Source organism: Plectropomus leopardus, chromosome 8 (genome assembly GCF_026936395.1).
Source record: "Plectropomus leopardus strain MGB_pleo_1.0 chromosome 8, ASM2693639v1, whole genome shotgun sequence".
Taxonomy (NCBI): Eukaryota; Metazoa; Chordata; class Actinopteri; order Perciformes; family Serranidae; genus Plectropomus; species Plectropomus leopardus.
In genome coordinates, this window is record NC_142183.1 from 29371510 (window position 1) to 29392669 (window position 21160).

The 21160-nt window shown below is 41.6% G+C and overlaps 1 protein-coding gene across 3 annotated transcripts in view; it reads right to left on the reverse strand.

Moving 5' to 3' along the window:
- ppp3cb (protein phosphatase 3, catalytic subunit, beta isozyme) overlaps window positions 1–20631 on the reverse strand; it is a 47285-nt gene extending 26654 nt beyond the window's left edge. For 2 of the 3 annotated variants that reach the window (XM_042493806.2, XM_042493804.2), the window contains exons 1-3: window positions 20302–20631; window positions 4780–4980; window positions 505–629 (exon numbers count right to left, since the gene is read on the reverse strand). In XM_042493806.2, coding sequence (XP_042349740.1) covers window positions 505–629; window positions 4780–4980; window positions 20302–20344 — 369 coding nt within the window. In that variant the 5' untranslated portion in view covers window positions 20345–20631. Of the gene's footprint in view, window positions 1–504; window positions 630–4779; window positions 4981–19725; window positions 19886–20301 lie in introns of those variants that run through there. The other variant, XM_042493805.2, reaches the window with a different exon arrangement.
- Between the last annotated feature and the right edge of the window lie 529 nt (window positions 20632–21160).

Consider the following 21160-nt stretch of genomic DNA (forward strand, 5'->3'; position numbering starts at 1 on the left):
ATGTGCTTGTATTATTATGGATTCAAGTCACACTACTGATCTGTGGTCACTTCTGCCAGAAAAAAAATACCTTATTGCACTCACGTCTACTTCACAGTGTCACATGTCGAAACAACTAGATGTACTATCTCTGCTCAGTTTCAGTAAGCAGCACATTATACTCTTGTTAGTGATTACTGACCTTGATTCATCCATGAATTTTAAATCACTTTGGTCTATGTACATTTTCAGTCACACATTGTGGTGTGTCAATGCTAATCTCAAGTACCTTTTGTACATTTATAATACATTAAATAGAGCACAATGTTGTAACTGTATCCCTCTGTAGTGAAATAAACCTCACAGTGAGGAACTATATAATAGACTTCAGGGCAATGTACACTATAATAGACATTGATTTATTTGTAAGCCTACTGTACACACAATACAGTGAGATTACGCACCCAGAAAAATAGAGACACATTCAGATAGATGCACAGTGTGAGAAAAAGTGTCAGTCCTAACCTCGATACTGAAGTAGCCCCTGTCCACATAGTCCCCTAGGAAGAGGTAGCGTGTGTTGGCAGGAGAACCTCCCACTTCAAACAGCTTCATCAGGTCGAAAAACTGGCCATGGATATCTCCACACACTGCAGAAAGAGCAAACAACAGCGTAAGGATAATAAAGTTTTCAGCTGCCACATGTTTCAACAATTCAGTTAAAAAAACATGGGACCATCTTTGCTTCAGTGGCTCCATATGGCCTGATTCACATCTGCAGAGGTATATCTGTCCTGTCTGATCTAGAAACATCAGTCATCTGGCTAATGTAAAAACAGAATTTAAGTGATAAAAATATCCTCCTGAAAGAATCTACAGCAATTATTTGGAGTGGCTACCTATCAGTAAAGGAACACACGAGGATCTAGTCTCTATATTGATCTTCTCTTTTTGAACCTTACATGATTAAATGTGACAAATAAAACCGCAACACCCATATTATCATTATTCATTTGAGTCACTCTTCAACCAAAAAAGTTCTAGATGTGCCAATGTGCTGCTTTCCTTTGTCTGATATAATATTACACTGAATATCTATGGGTTTGGGACTTTTAGTAGGACAAAATAAGCTATTTGAATATGTCACAATGGGCTCAGGGAAATCGTGAATGGCATTTAATAGCATTTTATATCCAAAATATATATGAGGGCAGTTTAACTGATAATGATGCCTTATTGACTGTTGCCCTAATACGATTAGTAACTGCTGTAGAATATGTTTATTTTAAGATAACTGCACATTTCATTACCCACTGGACGTTACTGGGCCTTTATTATGGTTTTTATTTATTTTAAAATTTCAAATAATGAGGTAAATGTATGTAAAGTAAATCCTTTGAGCAAAACACCTCAGTCTTCAGACTGTCCTGAACACTCTGTTTTCAACATATTCTCTTCTTTCGAGACGTCAGATTGTGATGGATTTTGGTCTTCTGTTCAAGGCATACGACTGACAGTGCTGACGTGATGTAGCATACACAGCTACATGTAGCTATATGCAAATGTCATTTAAACATGTAATCTTGGTTGACAATTAATTTAATTTCTCCCCTGATTCTAGACCATACTCCTACTGGAACATGTCCTGTTGCGTTTGGAAGCTTTGTTGGTGGCTTTTAAAAGGAGAAAGTACTGCTACACACAGTCAATTTCTGGCTGCAAGTACACTGCTAAATGTAGCTACAAGCTAATGTCAGGGTAACACGCTTTCTTGTTTGCCGATGTTGTTAATTTATCCCTGATTTTGGACCACAATTCTGCTGGAACATGTTTGGTTTTGTTTGGAAGCTTTTATGGGTGATTTTTCACGGTAGAAAGTGCTGCTTTTCTCCATTGCAGTCATTCCCTGGCTGCAAAGACGGTGCTGAGACGTCTGGATGTGGAAGACCCTTTAAAGCTGATTAATCAGAGCAGACTTTTTGGGTAAGGGGGGCTTAAAGAGACAGGCACTGAAATAGAGCATTTCAGAAAGAGGGTAAATACAGGTGTTCCAAGCAGGAAAAAAAATTGTTTTTTTAACATTAGCATGTAAACATGTAAATAGAAACGCAAAGTACAAGAGCTCAAAAAATGAGCTTTTAGTGAAAACTGTTCTAAATCATGATAAATAAAATTTCTGTGACAAATTGTACATCTACCAGACTTTTGACATCTATCTTTCTTGATAGAGACTTATATTAATTGATTCTTTTCACATTTTGGTGATTATTTCCAATAATTTTCCCACAGATTTTCTCAAAGTCACATCCAGGAGTATTGGATCTAATTTGTATCAGGCTTCACATGCTGGACACGTTATATTTTGAAAGACTTCAGACTGTCTGTCTGTATGATCTGCCAGCATACATCTTCCCATCCGCCTCCCTCACCATCTGTCTGGCCTCCCCTTTCACTTTTCGTTGATGTCATAGTTCCCTTCTGCGGCCATTTTACGATGGCCATTTTGCATCTGCCCGGCCGGCTACGTCCGTCTGTCTGTCTCTCCATCTGCTTGCCATGTTACTGTCTTGTTTTTGTGTCTGCTCCTAAGCATTCGCTTTAATTTGAACTGGGAATTGGGAATGCAAAATGGCATGAGTGAAATTGAGCCGTACCTGTCTGCCTCCTCAGACCTGCCTCAGTGTTCTCCCAGAGGCCTTCATGTGACTCCCTAAAAGCCTGTCAGTTCAAATTTCAGCCATCCACCTGCCTGTTCACTAGTCCATCTATCTGAGAGTATTTCCAGGGAGACTCCATCAAAGTGCTAATCTGTGCCGAATGTCTCCTTAACATTACATCTGCTTAAGGCCCTCCATACAAGAATCTGCACTTTTTTTCGAGTTTTATCTCTGAAATCTATAGGCGGTTTCCAATCATAGCTAACGCCGACAAATATTCTCTCAGATGGGTGTTTCTGGGTCAGAATCTGTGGAGAAACTTGGAAACTGATCAATACGTTGCTCACTGGGAATGAGCAGGTTTGAGAACCTCTGCACTAAGCAGCTTAAGATCGACTGTCTCTCCATCTGCCTGTCTATCTGTCCTCGTCCCCGGGGATCTGTACCTGTGAAAGCCGAGCGATGTTCCCACACTGCGTGGGCATGACAACCCACACAGAATTATCTCACTGCTCACATTTGCATAAACGCACGTACACACACATGCACAGATGCACAGGTACATTAACCAGGCAGTGTCAATAGGTTGAGAGTGTGTCTGAGTCTGCCTTCCTGCGTGTCTGTCTTCTGTGTCATCGTCTCAGAAACTTATTTTCCATTTTGTTCTTCATCGATCTCAATCTCATCCTCCTCCTCCCATCGACATTCTCCTCGCTTCATACCATTTCCCTGGCAAGGGAATACATGCAGATATTACCAAAGCTAGTGCCCGCCATTGTGAGGTGCATAAGTGCCAATTGGTTCTCTCAGTGAAGTGCGACCTAACAACAGTTCATATTATAATAGTGGCAGATACATAGGCAGATTAATGAATCAACGAATGGAGTCTGATTAATACATAATTACTGATCTTTCTGCCTTTTGCTCTGCAGCTCCATTCCTCTGTCTCTCTGTTTGACTGTTACTATCAGCGCCCTCACTGTTAAGGTGTGCGGTCTATTCATTTGTCACTCATGCACACATGTAAACACACCTCTCGCTTTTTGTGCTTTACAAACTATTTTCAAAGGAATAGTTTGAGATTTAGAGTAAACCGCTTGGTCATGTTCTTGACAGTTTTTAGGTGAGAAGAATAACACTACACTCCTGTCTGTAAGTTGAGTATGAAGCTATGGAGCCAGCAGGTAGGTTAGCTTAACATAAAGACTGGAAACAGAGGGAAACTGCTAGCTGGGCGTGGTCCGAAGGCAACAAAATCTGCCAGCACACGAAAAGTTCTCTTACTTACGCGTTCTAACTTTATGTTTAATCCATATAAAAGTGAAGTGTAAAAAAAAAAAAAAGACGAAGAGTTTGATTCTTTTCAGGAGTTATGTACAAGACTATTTCTTAGCCAGGAGTCCTAACAAGGCAACCAAGCTTTGTTTAAACCAAAAACTTTTGGTAAAGTACCTTTAGGACCATACATAATGTATATGGACATGTACCTGGACTGTAGATCAGTTTCCGCTGCAAATAGTACTCTATATCTAGGTGGGGTTGCCGTCCCCCGCTGCACTGTACGGTATTTCATCCTTGCCAATGATGCAGAGGAATGTCAGCAGGCTGGATTGAGAGTCTCTCTTTAATATTTTAAAATAGCAGGTTTGTGCATGGAGTAGCTTTTGAACAATACAGTGAAATATATTACTTTCTCGGTCTATAGCTGATAATTGTTAACTAGTAAAGATAAAGAGGCACCGTCCTTTCATTTTAAAGTTATAGTTTACTGATGTATGAACGGTGGTTATATAAGCTTCAAAACCAATCCCAACTCAACCCTGAGCAAAAGTGACAGTTCTCTATTGACCAATCAACTGACTGCAGTGTTTGTAGCTCCACCTTTTAGTATCAGATCAGTGTGAGATATTGCAGTGTAACTGATGAGCCAGCTGTTTCCCATTTTCAGTCTTTATGCTGTAAGCTAAGCTAACTGGCTGTTTGATCATGGCATCAGTGGTATCAATCTATGTAACGGTCGAAGAGAATATATTATTTGTTTAACTGATAATTAGCTTCCTACTATTTTTTAACTAACTGGGCTGTAATTGTTCACCAGACTAATTCAGATTGTATTCCTCCATCCTTCCACACTATACCATACCCGTGACTGGCGCCTCAATGTCCAACATAGTGCGCTCCTGGCGCAGGATGGCGGCGCCCTCATCGATGATGCGCAGGGCCACGGCCTCCTCCAGGCGGCCCTCCTTGGTGAGGTGAGCTTTGAGCAGGTCCACCCGCGGCCGGCCTTCGGCGTCAAACACCTCCTTCATGGTAAGCCGATGGGCCAGGGGGAAGGGGACCGCTGGAGAGATGGAGAGGAGGTGGAAGTGAGGGTAAAGAGAGAGATGAAGAATCAATGATGCAGCAAGGAAGGGGATAAAATATGGCAGATATTTAAGATTAAGAGGGCAGTGGAGAGTTTGAAAGGGTGTATGGATATATGGATGGAGGTGAGTTAGATTATGGAGGGAGGGAGTTGAAGTAAAAGGAAAGAGAAGAACGTTTAATTTAATCCACAATGTGATTTATTGATATTTCCTATATACATCAGAAGCCCACAATCCTCACCATTATTCTGATCACACCTCTGCTACAGGCTTTTACTCTGTGTGTGTGTGTGTGTGTGTGTGTGTGTGTGTGTGTGTGTGTGTGTGTGTGTGTGTGTGATGGAGGCCTAAGCGGGTTGTATTGAAGCAGGCGCTGCCAGAGTTATCAGGGTTGCCTGCCTCTGTTCTGCAGTAATGTCTCTCTGCCTCTCTGCCTCTGTTCTGCAGTAATGTCTTTCTTACATAATGAAGGCCCCCAGGGCGCTGCTGGAGAGGGGGGTTGACTGACGACGGGGGTGATACAGCAGGAGCGCACAGCTGCACGTGAGGAGTCACATACACACATGCAAAAGACACACTCAACAAAACACACACATACACACGAGTGGTCTTTACAAACAGGCACAAACTCAGTGGCAAGAAACAAAAGGCAGCAGCGCACGGGCGCATGCGTACATCATGTATGGCACAATGGCGTTAACACGCATGATCGCATATGTGTGTGAGCTTACAGTGCTGCACACTCACATACAAGCTCATAAAAGGTATTGTTATGCAGGATCCACAGAGCCTGTTGGAGCCCCACCAGTGCTAACACAGATAATGGCCTAGATCACAAACTAAAAACTAGGCCTGGCTCTCTCTCTCTCTCTAACACACACACTTTGACTCTCTGTCACTTTGTCTCTGTTTTGCACTCTCCTCTTGCCCCTTCTCTTTTTTTTCAATTCCTCACTCTTACTCTCTTGCTGCCTCCCTCTCTTCCTGTCGCTCTAACAAGCCACAGTCTCTCCACTGAGCTTTCACACTGATGCCCATCATTACATTTTAATGTGATATTCACATTTTATTTTTTTACCGTAAAAGCAGTCACACTGCGCGGTTTTATGTAATCACCGCTAAAACATCAGCAACATTTGGCCAGTATTGCTAAATGAACCCTGCACGCTGGACAAATCAGTTACAATTAAACTAAATCAACACTTTATGTGTAATCATGAGGCTTTTACTCATAATTTCAATTAGGACTGTTGATGAAAATTGCTTCTGACAAACCACACTGCCATAGTTGCTCTGGCTTTGAGCTATTTTTGGACTAAAGTACTATCTAGCCATTTGGATCTCACATGGAAAAGAGGGGGGCTTGTGTTGGATCATAATAAATATGCCCATGAGGACACACCAGAACATCCCAGGACACATTAAGTTGAGTTCCCACATGGACAAAATTTCAAAAGTTTTACATGACTTTTCAAGGACCAAAATAAAATTTAAAAGAAATCTTTAAAAACAGCCATTTTTTAAAAAAATATATTACATTCAATCTCTATACAAATATAATTTCAGTTAGCTGGCATACATAAGGAGAGACATGGAATATGGAGAGAAAATGAAGAAACGTACATGATGGTTAATGAAAGACCGCACTTCAACGCACGTCAGAGCGACCTTGAATCAGCAGCAACAGAAAATAAATTTGCCATTATATGTATTATAAGGCTTACTATAACAAGTTCATTGCACACAACAAAATTCCATGACTTTTTCCAAAACTTTCAATGATGTTTTCTAAATCCACAACTTTTCCAGGCCTTTAAAATATTTGAGTGTGAGGCCACTGAAAAATTTCCATGGCCTCACCTGGCGCCCCCCATGAAAAAATTCTGGGGGCACCCCTGATTTTGGGTCACCTTAAATGATCTAATAGCAACTTAGGGCTGCATAGGTTAGCCATCAACACAACCAAAGACACTTTTACGCACTGTACAACTAAACACAGCACACAAGAGCACCTTGAGACATCCCAGACACCACGAGCTGCCACGCTCAAGGGTCTGTTTCCCATCGATTGAGAACAGCAGATCTACATGTTAAAACCAGTTTTGCCTTTCAGGTTGGGACTGATTGATATTTTAAAAGCTTTATGCACCGCAGGCTGTCAGCCAGCACAAGACAGAAAAAGAATTACTCATGACTTCATATTTATTTTTAAAAGGAAACAACAGGGATCAGTCAGTATGTGGCTAATCCTCCTACTCCATTGTGCTGTAATGTAATGTACTCTCTTGTATTACTGTACGCCACCATACAGTGCTGCACTGTGCTACAAACTGTAATGATACTGGAGCAAGTCACAAAAACCTGCATGCATAGTAGGAAGAAAAGCTACAGTAGTCTTTTGAAGCTTGTACACATACATGAACTCTGTGTGTATGTATATATCTCGTTTGAGGTAAAGCTGGGGCTCCTGGTGTATATGAGAGAGACTCGGAGAGAGACTCGGAGAGAGAGAGAGAGAGAGAGAGAGAGAGAGAGAGAAGCAAAAGGGAAGGAGTGTGAAGCTCGTAAATTGTGTGAGCAGTGTGAAAGTAGGGCAGGTATGAGAGAGCGGAGAGCAGCAGAGACACAGAGCTTGGGGAAGTAACTATACTTGGGAAAACTATACTTGGCAGTTAGGGAATGGAGAGAGCAGAGAGTCAAACCGAGAAGGTCTTTCTGCACCTGATGACTGACTACTTGATGAGCACACAATTCAAAGGGAGACACTACTGGACTTTGAGCGGTTCGAGCACACATGGAAAAGGTTGAAGACTGGAAGCTGTCTGAGGGTCAGAGCTGTAAATTATGAAGAAACCACATCTGAATTTCATATTGCAATTCTGGCGTGAATTTGTGGAACATGATGGTACAGCTTCATCCTCCTCAAAGCAATTTTGTTGGTAAAAAAATAAGGATTTTCACTAATCAGAAATGTAATGCTTTCTACATTATGCATCAGAGTTTGTAGGCCTGGAGCTCAACATTAACGCAGAAGAAATGCATTTACATTTAACACAGCTCCTGCATTTCTAATCTACAGTATATACATGCAATAGTACAACTGATCATCACGTGAACCAGTTTGTGGGTCATCTACAAACTGTTGCCATATGATATATAATAGTCACCATCTTAGTGTCACCGTTTGGCATGCTAACTTTTGCTAATTCGCACCAAACACAAAAGACAGCTGAGGCTAATGGGAATGTTATTCATTTTGCAGATGTCTGGACAATAAACAAAGTACTGAACAAATAAAAAATCTTGACCTGATGGCGGCACCAGAGGAAATGCCAGCAAAGTTTTGAGGATTCATCCTTTGGACATTGTTAATATCTGTACCAATCTGCCTAAAAGTTGAAATATTTTAGTCCCAATAAAGTGGCCAGACATGCTGCTAGGGGAGCTAAAAATCCATGATAACAAAGGGACACACTCCACTGATCTGATAAGAAAAAGGTGTCATCTTTTTGTATTCCTTTTGTCTATCTTGGTTTGTCTCTACAGCTCTTTGATATTAATCAATTTTGTAAAGAACTTCACTGATGAGTACATTTCTCACATGGGAAAGTGAAAGTTTGTTTTCTTTTAGGCACACAAAGCTTGAGTTGAGCTGGTGTTCTCACCTTAAAGAGGGACTTTCCACGGACCTTACTGAAAATGACAAAATTACGTTTTGGTTAAAAAAATGTGTGTGTCATTTTGACATGACAACAAGAACAAACTCAGTGCACCGTTTGTTCTTGAGCTTGTGCAGATCAATTTGCACCCAGTGACGATTCAAAACGCTGTGCAGTTTCAAGTGGTTTGTTGTAACGAGTCTACTGACAGTCAGCGTGTGAGACCAGAGATCTATCACAAGTCTGGGTAGTTTCTTTCTGCATGAGCGATGATGCAGGCTATGCAGCGATAAAACATGCAGCGGGGCTTTACGGTTGTCTTTGCAACTATTGTTGAGAAAGACACTTCATCTTCCAAGCCTAGAAAACTTTTGCATCAGTTTTCATCTTTTACTGTTTGGTGAACAGCTAGATTCTGACATTATTGTGTTACACACACGTACTCTTACGATAACATAATATTTAAAATAGTCTCATAATGCCTTCTCCTGGTCTTTAGTATGGAGTGGTGTAATTTAGTTTGATTTAGCATCATCCTGAAAGAACAGTCTTTTTAAAGCTGAGGGCACAAACACTGGGCTCCATTTACAAACTCTCACATACAGTATTCCTTTCTTTGCACCACCAAGATATCTTTAATAGCCAGTTGCAGCCGGTACAGCAGGACAATTTTCCCTCAGTAACTTTTTTTCATTATGATATTTTTGTCTAGTTTCTTGTCACAGAATACCTCCTAACATTTTTGGTCAATGTATATATGAGTTGACCATTACAAACATACTGTACTTACAGTGACTAATGTTGTGTTCACTCTGGATGTGATGCTAGTTAGCGCAGCGAGTTTATATACAAAATCGATGCAAAGACGTGAATTCAAGCAGGGCAGAGCGGTGGATGCGTTGGATGCAACGCGATGGATGCGAAAACGCATCATTTGCGTCTTTGCATCCATAGCTGAGGTTGAAATTTTTCAAATTGAGTGACAATTTCGTGTGACACTGTGTAGTTGAGATTCTCCTGATGTTACTGAGATTTAGAAATGAAGGATAAACTATGTCGCTGTCTGTGGACACATAGAGCTACACTCAGCATCAGTACTGCACAGAGACAGCACAAAAAATGACACGAAGCACTCAGAGTTACATGGTGAGCTCTGAAAATACACCTGTGTCTTGTGTAAGCTAGCCTTCTTTTGTTGAGTTGCTTATTAGCAAAATGCTCTGAGTAATAAGTTGGTCTTTTTGTGGAAAATAAACAGTGGTGGGCGTGTAATGTGCTCTGACAGTCTGATAAATAACAAGGAGTGTGCGCCTTGGTTCACTCTGCTTCAGGGCACGGAGACTCCATGTTTACATCCAGCTTTCTGTTGAATTTCACTGCAAACCAAGTTAGCCATTAGCTGCTTCTCCTAGCTAACACAAGCACAACCACAGCTGTTGAGGGCAAATTTTCACGAGCTGCAAAATGCTCAAAAAATACTCCAGCAGCCGTATACACGCGAATAATGCAACATAAAGATTTTTATCGCATTTGGTGTGAACACAGCATAATGGGACAACACACATGCAGTGTTTCATAAAATTCTGTTGGCTGAAGCTATGGCAAACAACACTAGTTTGAAATATATCATAGTGTCATCCTGTTTGTATGACAATGGGCTAAACACTTTAGCTCGCCATTTTAGCATAATAATGATAATGTAGTCTTTGTTTAAAGGTCCAGTGTGCCGGATTTAAGGGCCTTTACAGGCAGAAATGCCACCTAATATTCCTAACAGTGTTTTCATTAATTTATAACAACATGGCAATAAGAATCATTGTGCTTTTGTTACCTTAGATTCAGTTTATATCCACAGTACAGAGCAGGTCCTCTTCCACCATATTATTCTACAGAAGCCCAATATAAACAAATCAAGCACTAGGATCTAATCTGACATAGAAGCCAAATTAGGAATTACAACAGCTGGATCTATCACATGATACCATGGGGCCAGGGACTTTTTTTCTGATATTAGGCTACATTGTGAAAGAGACATCTGTAAATCAATGAATACATTTTTCTTAACATCTTGTGAAATAATTCATTTTACTATAGGCCTTTTTCACAAAAGAGAAATTGACATGTAACAGTAAGAAAAGCACAGGTGTAAATAATTTAGATATAAATGGCTGAATTAATTTCATTTAGCTGCTTTGATAACAGGGTCCTGGTATTGTGCATGCATGCTCACAGTTACTCCCACTGACATGAATGCAACAGAGCCATCGTTTGCACCTGAGCTCTTCCTGCATTGGAAAGTGAAAATGTTAAAAGGGTCCATTGGGATTTCATAAATTTTGTCCAGTAACATTTCAAAAGTGTAGAAGAGTTCTATGATTAAATTATATTATCCTCATTCAAGTTCTTTTTGCTTCATATGCCACTGAGACACTTTCATAGAGTGAATGGAGCGCCACCTCCGACGCTGTTTTCAGTTTTACTTATGAGATAGGGCCATTTGCGTCAGCCACTGTAATTCTCATACACACTTGGGAGAAATTTCAGATCTTTAATTTCACCACTAGATGATACTAAAACCTACACACTGGACCTTTAAGGATGAATTCCAGTACCTTTCGCCTCTGATCCTAAGTTCAAATAAAGCCGAAATAAATAAATCAATTACAGTTTTCTATTTCTTATTGCTAATATTTATGTATACAGGAATAGATGTTAGCAATATAAGTAATAAACTGACAATCACCTTGACTGGGACAAACACTACATTTTATGGCAACTGGAAACAAATGACAAGAGTTAACTTGTACTAAAAAACAGCAAGGCCAGCTAGTAGCTAATGTCTGTGAGGCTACTATAGTTTTAGTTTAAAATAGCCAATAGTGTTTACTTTTTAAGTCACTCATCCATTCTGAGCAGTGTGAAAACCAGATGGTTTCACTTCAGAAGATCTTGCCAAATAACAAAATTAGCCCGCTGGCTTACACACACACACACTGTAGATGCATAAATGTTGCTGTTCTTAAACAGTCGATAAACGCATGAAATAAATGGACAAGACGTAATAAAATAGTGCACGTGAGCTCAAAATCATTTCTCCTACACAGATATCAGCAGTGTAAAGATGATGTTTTCTTTATGTACAGTAAGCTCAGACCATAAACGCCACACTTCTTGAGTAAAGTGATGGCGGATAGTGTTTCACTCAAATGCTGCTCTGAGGCATTTTTAACACTTTGCGAGGGAACTTTACTCTCTGACAGTGCAGGTGATCAGCACACTGAAGTGCAGGAGTGAAAACAGAACTATCCTTTTTACTGAAACAGCAATCACTTGATGCATGGCGTGCATGTGAGGTGAGCTGGACTGAGTGGTGTAAGATGAGCAAAGAGGTGAGAGCATTTTTAGCTCCTTCCTAATGTACTGTTTTTGTCCTCTGGCCCACTCTCCAAAGCTGAACTCCCTGGTGTGGAATTTATTAAGCGCCAAAGGTGCCAGCTCAGCCAAAAATCTCCACATCACAGCACAGCGAGGGAGAGCCTGAGAGAAAATCTATGACATAGCTTTCAACCAAATCTCCTAAATTTGTTTGGGCTGGCCTAATAGCCTAACTGGAGCAGAATCTGATCAGAATCATCTTGTTATTGTGCGCATCCTCCCTAATGGCTAAAGTTAATTATGGGGGGATATTTCATCAGTTTTAACACAGGAACACCATTCACAATGATGCAGGATGGAGGAAGTGACAGCGAGCGAGAACAGACAGATTGCAGAAATGACTGTAGAAGTCACCCGTGATCCATCTGTCCTCATTTGTCCCCCAAACGTTGCAAAATATGACTAAATAAGCATACAAAACGTGTGCTTCTCTATTGACTGGCTGTCAGATAATTGAAAAAGGAAGGAAATCATCTTTGGTGCCGCTGTTTAATAAATATATCAGAGGTAAAACCACAATAATGCTCATGGTTGGGACACACTGTAACAAACATCCTGTAAGATTATAGTAAACCACTGCCAGCTGTAGTTGCCAGTATCCTACCATTATATTACAGTGTCAATAGCATAAATTACTTCAACAGTAAATTAATGTGAAATTTATTATAGTGATTTACACTACAATTTGAGGTTTACATTGTAATATTGGCTCCAAAAAGCATTAAGATTTACAGTATTTTATGGAATTCGAAAAAAAAGGAACATTATTGTTAGAATTTGGCTGAATTCTTTCCAGAAATTTGTTACAGTGTAGATTTCTGCTGAATGAAATGTAGTTGCCAGTATCCTACCATTACTTAACAGTATCAATAGCGTAAATTACTTGAGCAGTGCATTACCATTACATTCATTACAGTATTTTAATGTAGAATTTGATGTTTACGGTGTAATATTGGCTCCAAAAAAGCTACAGTGTTTGACTGTACTTTAAGTAAAAATGTATTAGTGTTGGAAATTGGTCATATTTTTTACTGTATTTTTTACAGTGTAGATTTCTGCTCAATGACTTAGTTGCCAGCATCTTACTGTTATTTTACAGTGTCAATACTGTAAGCTACTTCAATATTATATTACCGTTAAATTCATTACAGTATTTTACAGTAGAATAGGAGGTTTACAGTGTAATATTGGTTCCAAAAGCATTAAGATTTTACAGTATTTCACTGTTTTTTGAAAAAGACTGTACATTAATGTTTAAAATTTGGCTGTATTTTTACAGAAGTAGTAATGACTCCACAAAGTATCAAGGTCAACAGTGTTTTCACTGTACTGGGAAAAAACCCTGTAGATTACTTATAATTTGCCTCCAAAAAGCATCAAGATTTACAGGTTTTTACTGTGTTTTTAAAAACTGTACATTATCGCCATATTTTCATAGCCACTTGTTACAGTGTAGTCATTAGAGAAGCACTTAACATATAAACAGCCTGCATGTGCTACATGGAAGCTATGAATCATTTCATTACAGTGCAATACTGTGTTTGAGCAGACTATTTCTGTCTGGTGTTCATCCAGCAGCATCGACCACAACTAATGGCATGCCTGTATGTGTGTATTTGTATGTTAGATGTGTTGCCCTCTACAGGACCTCATCTAAAATGATCACACACACACACACACACACACACACACACACACACACACACACACACACACACACACACACACACACACACAAACCCATCTCCCCAGATCACTTCATCCTGCTGCCTGTCTCTGCATGAGTCAAGGAAGAAGGGAGAAACTGAGGGACAAAAGAATGAGTGCAGTGAATAAGAAGAGCAAAAATTGGGGTGTATGAGAGAAGAGAGATATGACTGTTCACATGCATTTTGTGTGTGTGTGTGTGTGTGTGTGTTTGTGTGTATATGTGTGTGTGTTTATCTAGCATCTTTGACCCAGATCAGCTAACATAGATCCATGGGTCTTTGAAGGTGGTGGGGGGGTGGGGGGGGGGCAACTAAAGATGTGTTTGAAGTTGTTCAATTAATGCACAGTACACACGAAGGACCATGTGTGTGTGTACACACACACACACACACACACACAAACACACTAACAGAAACAACGGCCCATCCCCTAACAGCATGTCCTCATTAGACAATCCCTTTCTCTCTCTCTCTCTCTCTCTGTCTCTCTCTCTGGAGTACCTTCTCTATTAATAGCCCTTGCCCTGCCACCCTCCCCACAGGGCACATGGAGACCTGTCAAGGTGGGACCCCTGGCTCACAAGGATAACACCAAAATCCAACACACACACTATAACACACACATGCAGAAAGCTCACCCAGAGCTCCGAGGGAACTATGTGGGAATGGGACAGCATGTTACACTAAAAGGAAATATGCCCAGTGTGCCCCGAGCCTCGCCAGAGGTGATATGTGTGTGTGTGTGTGTGTGTGTGTGTGTGTGTGTGTGTGTGTGTGTGTGTGTGTGTGCCTGTACATGCATGTGTGCAGCATATTGGATATAGCTCCACTCCGCTTTGGTGAATATTCTTCACACATTCCTTGATTTGAATAAAAAGATAACAATATAAAAACAATACATATCATCTTCAATCTCTGGATGGAACTACATTCCTGATGTGTTTGCACATGAGGACATATGTGAAAAATCAAACCTTCTTTTATGTTTTATCAAGCAGTTGACTGAATAAGCACTCTAATATGTGACAAGACATTTGGCAGTAAAACTGTCTCTAGCACGGTCATGCTTTATGCTAGCACACACGCAATATGCTAGGTAATCTTGTGACAGGATATATCATAAAAGTGACAAATCTGAGGTTGGATGGTTTGTTGGTTTTAAAGGTATACTATGCAGGATTTTCCTAAAAGACTCATGTAGAAGTAATTCCTCTAAACTATCACTTATGACCCACTAAAAAGCATGTATACTATTCTGCAAAGACTCTGCATAAAAAGGTCCCCACACAGTAAATAAATAGCACTGCAACCCAAAAAAGTGCATATTATTGTCTTAAGACCAGTGTCGCTGCAAAGGCAGAGCATGTTAATAGGCCAAATAATACCAATAATACCAGTGCAATAAAATGGTTGCTGTTCTGGAAAAAAAACAAGTTAGCATGATTAACGAAGCCTTTAACAGTCTGTTAAAGTCTGTACTTCAAAATAAGTGTTTTGGACCATGACCCACTATTTGGGAACTACTGCGGTATAATCATGTACCTTTAAACTCTTCTGGATTGTTGCAGGAATGGAGGCTAAGATAGTCCACTTTTTTGGATCAGAATACCAGCTTTAGATTACTAATGTGTTCTTTTTCATACTTTGATCAGGCATGTCCAAAGACCGGCCAACTGTGGCCTGCAGTCAGATTTGAAATGGCGGATGCCTATATGTGGCCATCGCCCATCATATCACCCATCACTTCACATTTTTTTTGATGTTAGAAGTGTAAAGTCAACAGTGTGGGCTTCCGTTTTCACAAGCAGTGGATGGTTGAATACCTTTTCAGTGGAAGATAAAACATTTGTGTTTGTCGTATTTGCAGGCCTGTGTGATTTTTTAAAAAATAACTCAAATGATGCAAGAGGCTGCTACTTATGACTACGCGATAATTTCTGTGCTACTTATTTTAATTAGCTACACCTGTGAAATCAGATGCAACAATATTCTTTAATAATGTATAGTCAGAAATGTGCTGTTGTCATCTGCAGTTGTATAGGTCTTTTCACACCTAACAGTTTGACTTGTCAGAGCAGGAAAATCACAGGTAACTGATAACATTTATGGTGTACATATCCCATTTAGCCGAGCCAGTGGGCCATGTCAGTGAGCCTGCATGCACATTACCAGGGCCCCGACACTGGAACGACTAAATGGAACACAGCCATGATTAATTCCATTAGTCACACCTGTGTTTGACACGTCAAAATATCCACTGTGACAAAGGGCAATTGGATCGAAGTATACTGAAAGATATTTTTAATATTTTGTCCACCCACATTCACTTACACGGGGAGTTAACCCTTGGTCTTATGAAGCAAACTATGTTTCAGTTGTTTTTTTTCACCTTCTGATGGGTTGCTGCATCTGATGAACAGTTTGATTGTTTTCACTGATTAAACACTGAATCTATGGTGTTGTAAAAAAATGACAGATGTCCATTATTAACTACCAAAATCCAAAGTGATGCCACAAAATTGCTTGTAACCACAAAATGCTTGGTACTTTTATTTGATCCAACTTTTCATGACTTGGCCTGTCGCTCTAGTCCTAGATAAAACTGCCAATAGAAATATAGCGTTGCCAGTGCTATACACACTGTCTGATTAACCTACAGAACAACCTCACTCACAAAACGCCACCAGATTTTCTGATTCTCATTTTTGCGCTGCTAAGGGGATAACCACCAGTGGTGTAGTGGAGGGTATACCCAACCTTTTTCTGGCCGTTTGCAGTATAACAAACTATTTGCCAAAAAACCATTGGAATGTATATACCCTCATTAATTAATTTGTGTCAGTTGTGCTTTTTAGCACCAGTCGTGAGCTTCAGCGGATCTTTACCCTGGTTCAACCCTCACCTCTAGGAAATCGACAGGGAGATTAAACCCTGTCGAGCTACTGTACCAGCCTCCATGTTTGCATTGTATGCATGGATTAGTATTTGCTGGTATCGCTGATGCAGTAGTCTATTAGCAGATAACACTGAGTCCAGATTTTGCACACTCAAGATTCCTTGCTGTTGACTCATGGGTAAAGGTTTGCCCTTTGTCACCGGTGAATGCTGCTACAAGGAGTACAAATTAGGATCCTTGTGGACCTATTGTAGATACAGTTATGGCTCTGGCATGAGGAGTAACAGAATTAAAACTGTTTCCACAGCATGTCATAAAACATTCTACTCTACTCCAGCCTGCCTTACTATGTACAATTCAAAAAGCAACATTTGGCAGAGACTGCTTTAAAGATATTGAACTCAACTTTTATGCGAGCGTCACATTCTCACATTCTGGCTCTGAAGCCTGCTTGCTTTTCTCTCTCTCTCTCTCACACACACACACAGACTGGTTTGCATGGTAAGTGAATCAAAAAGGGTGTGAGAAGTCCATTGGTTAAGTCAGAGGATGCTGTCCTGCCACTTGTGTGAAAACACTACTTCTTTTTCCTTGTTTCTCTTTTCTTTTTTCTCTCTCTCCCCTTGTGCCCCCCTTTCTTTCTCTCTCTCTCTCTCTCTCTCTCTCTCCAGCTACTTCACCTCCTCCGTGGCCTTGTCACATTCTCTCCTTCCCTCTTTCCCTCACCTCGCCCCCACACTCTCTGCCTCTCTGTCCATTCCTCTCGGTATGCTTTGTCCTTTGGCTCCCTCGCTGTGCACTTCTCTCTGCTGAATATCACTAAAATCCATAACGCGGGGAACTACCGGGCACAGTCCATCCGCCACAAGTGACGTCTCTGTGACTGATGCCCCCATCTCTCTCCAGCTCCACACATACTAAATCATTCCCACCTGACTGATGAATTGCTGTGCTGTTTTGCTGCATGTTTGTTACAGAGGGTGCATTTATATGTGTGTGCGTGTGATGGATGATGCATGAGGATATAGGCCGTTTAGTTTGTTCCAGTGTTGAGGCAGCTGAGCTCCAGTGGCCCAGCTGCATCAGAACACACATGCAAACAGAAATGGAGATGGAAAACACACACATGTGAAGGGGAGCTACTGATTTGGGGGTAAAAGCTGATAAATACTGGATGGATCGGGGGTCTGTACTAATTTGTTTTTTTTAAGGAAATCGAGATTTCACCACCCCTGCACAACTGCACCCATGTAGTTACACACACAGGCACTGCCACTGTACACCGTAAAATCTGATGAGTTGATTTCACTTTAAATTTCTTTCTAAAAATCTAGAAAACCGATTGCCTTGAAAAATTGAAGTACATATACTATTAATTATAATTTATGTTCACCTTATATCTAATTGTTAAGTTTACTTACAATCTAGTTCTGTTTACTTAATTTTGTGAAGTTGTTGCAACTTAGAAACGACAAGTTTAATTAAATGTGTCTGTTTAACTGTGCTATATATCTGCACTGTAAAAAATTAACTGTTTTAACATAAAAAAAGTTAGTGATTAAGGCACCCTGTTAAAGTCAAAACGAATTGTTGACTTTTACATTGTGTATTCTGCCAGTTGCTAACTATCAGTCATATTTGTATATTCTTCAATTCTTTAAGAAAACAAAACTTGCAGATCTCCTAACTTCACCACTGGCAAAGTCATCAAGTCATTAACAAGTTGAATCAGACTAACTTGGTTGACTGAAGTTGCTAACACTTAGAAAGAACAAGGTCATTTAACTTTTCATTTTTAAGTTGCAACAACTTCAGAAAATTAAGTTAATGCAGCTAAATGTGAAGTAAACTCGACACTTAGATATAAAGTAAACATGCATAAAGATTTATAGTTTTATTTCCTTTTGCAAGGCAATAGGTTTCCAAGATTATTGTAAGATAACGTGTCAGATTTAACAGTGTAGGCATATGCCATGCACATGCACATGCACTCCTGAAGTCCTACGTGCAAAAACTGCAAGAGCCCCCCACGCCCCCAGCCCACCCCACCCCCTACCAAGCACGACGCACGCACGGAATACCGGGGCATGCCCGAGCGACGCATCCAACTGTCAGCTCCGCTTCTTCCGGCAGAGAGACCTTGAGAGTTTATTAAGGGGAGCCAGTGGGAGAGAGACAGCCAGCCAGCCAGCCAGGCACCGTCGCATGTGACAGGGGCTGCGTGCTGCCATGCCAGCCTTGTTGTGACCCGATAAGCACGACAATCTGTGCAAGCTCCGCGGATCGTAACCCGAGTGGAGCCCCCTCCTCGCCTCCCCCTTCCTATAGCCTCCCACGCGTAAAGGCAGAAACAGACACTCTCATAAACATATTAAATATTCCATAATCCAGTGATGCAATAACACCATTAGGGCGGTATGCATAACCATCGCCGGCCAGCACAGCATCACCAAATTCTGCCTCTCGTTTGACAGAAGGGGGGGAAGACCTTTTAGACGGAGACGCGGAGGAGCGATACGCACGGGAGAAGCACAATCACCCGCTGACATTCAGGCCTCACTGGGAAAACGTCGACTTCATAAACGACTCGTAAATCCATCATGTGCACTCGTGGTTTTTTCACGTCACACCAGCGCACATCGGGCTGATTTCACCAAACAGGCCTCTATAATTAAAACCAAAGGTGCGCACTCGGCCTGTCAAAGTTGCCAGCCTACCTGCCATTTAAACCCTGCCGATCACCTGACTTTGGCTGAGATTTAGCGAAAAATAAATGTAGGCCACCCCTATATAGGTGGTCGCCACATCCGACACCGGAGCGCCTCTACAACGCGCAGCTACAGACAGTAAATTAACACAAAGACATAAAAAAAATTCTCCGAGTGTCAAGTCCCCTCCATAGCATCTTACCCTCCCTCTCCCTCTCTCTACTTACATCGTTGCCTACATGCAACATCATCCCGTGACACCATCCACAGCCCCAACCCCAAAGATCGCAGGTTACGCGTAACATTTATTTACCTTTATGTCTGCCTTTCGCTGTCATCGTCACACTGCTTGATGTTTCATTGGAACAAGATGCTCATCTCCCTCTCTCCCTCCCTGCTTTTTCTCCTCTCTCTATCACTCTCGGTTGTGTCTCTGTAGGGTATTATTCAGTAACACGAAACCACCGCTAGGAGTGGAGCGCGTAAATGGAGCTCATGCAGCACAGGGTGTCGCACAATAGCTTTGGCTATACATAGAGGAAGAGACATCCCCCCTGTTAGAAAATGGGGTAATGCCTCGGTGAGGGGGTGAATTCTAATAGAATAACGAGGGAAGACCCTGATTATGGCGTATCGTACTGGATACCCCCTCCCTCACCCTAAAAGGTTCAGAGGCACATGCATGGTGACTCGCCAGCCAAATTCTTTTATTATGGTGCTAGAATAATTAAAAAAGGGATGGACTCAAAGGAAAAACGTGCGAATAAGAGACACTGGTGCAACGACAGGGATGCAAACTTTAAAAAAAAAATAATAAAAAGATAAAGGATGAATTATTATTGGCACAGATGTAGCTCTCACTGGCCGTGCAGGATTTTGGCATGCCTACATTTGATCACCCGGTCGGAGGGACTTGCGTTGCAGTCGGACATCCTGGAGTCGGGACGGGAACGGAGCCGAGGGGGAGTGGGGGGGCTCTCTCTTCTGTCAAGGGCCGAGACTGTGCTGGAGTCGGGTCCTCCGGCGGCAGGCGTCGACAATATGCGCGGTTGCTGGGTGCTTTTCTTGCTGCAGTAGTGGCATCACTCGGTGGAGTCTCCGTGCTCTCTCGGACGGGGGAAGCCTGCTGCTGCGCCTGCGGTGACTTTGGGGGAGGATAGGCGGATACCTAGCTGCTGTTGTGGCATGCTTGGATCCCGAATTTGTTATCTTAGGGGTGGGGGTGGGGTGTGTGTGTGTGGGGGTGTAGGGGTTTGCTGGTGTAGCAGGGGAGGGGGTGTGGACTCTGGAGGTTAGAGGGCGAAGAGACGCCTTGGAGAGGGAAGAGACGCGCAGGGCTCTACCTCTCCAGGACGCCTCTGCAAGCGGTGCTGTGCAGCTGGCAACACCCCGGAATGGCGAAAGAAGGAACTCCCACGCAGATTCACGCACACGCGGGAATGCACACACACTTCTGCACACACACACACACACACACACACACACACACACACACACACACACACACACACACACACACACACACACACACACACACGCACAGTCAGACTCATACTGCCATCCTGTGGAGGCATTGATTACAGGGCTTCCCCCTTAACAGCAACTCTGTGGAGAGTGTTTTTTGCGTGGGTGTTTGCACGTGTGTAACTGTACAGTAGGCTTTTTGACAGAAGATCACGTGAGACTATGGGATAGCTTTGGATATAGGATATTGTTTTTCTATCATCATCACAAATGATGATGGAAAT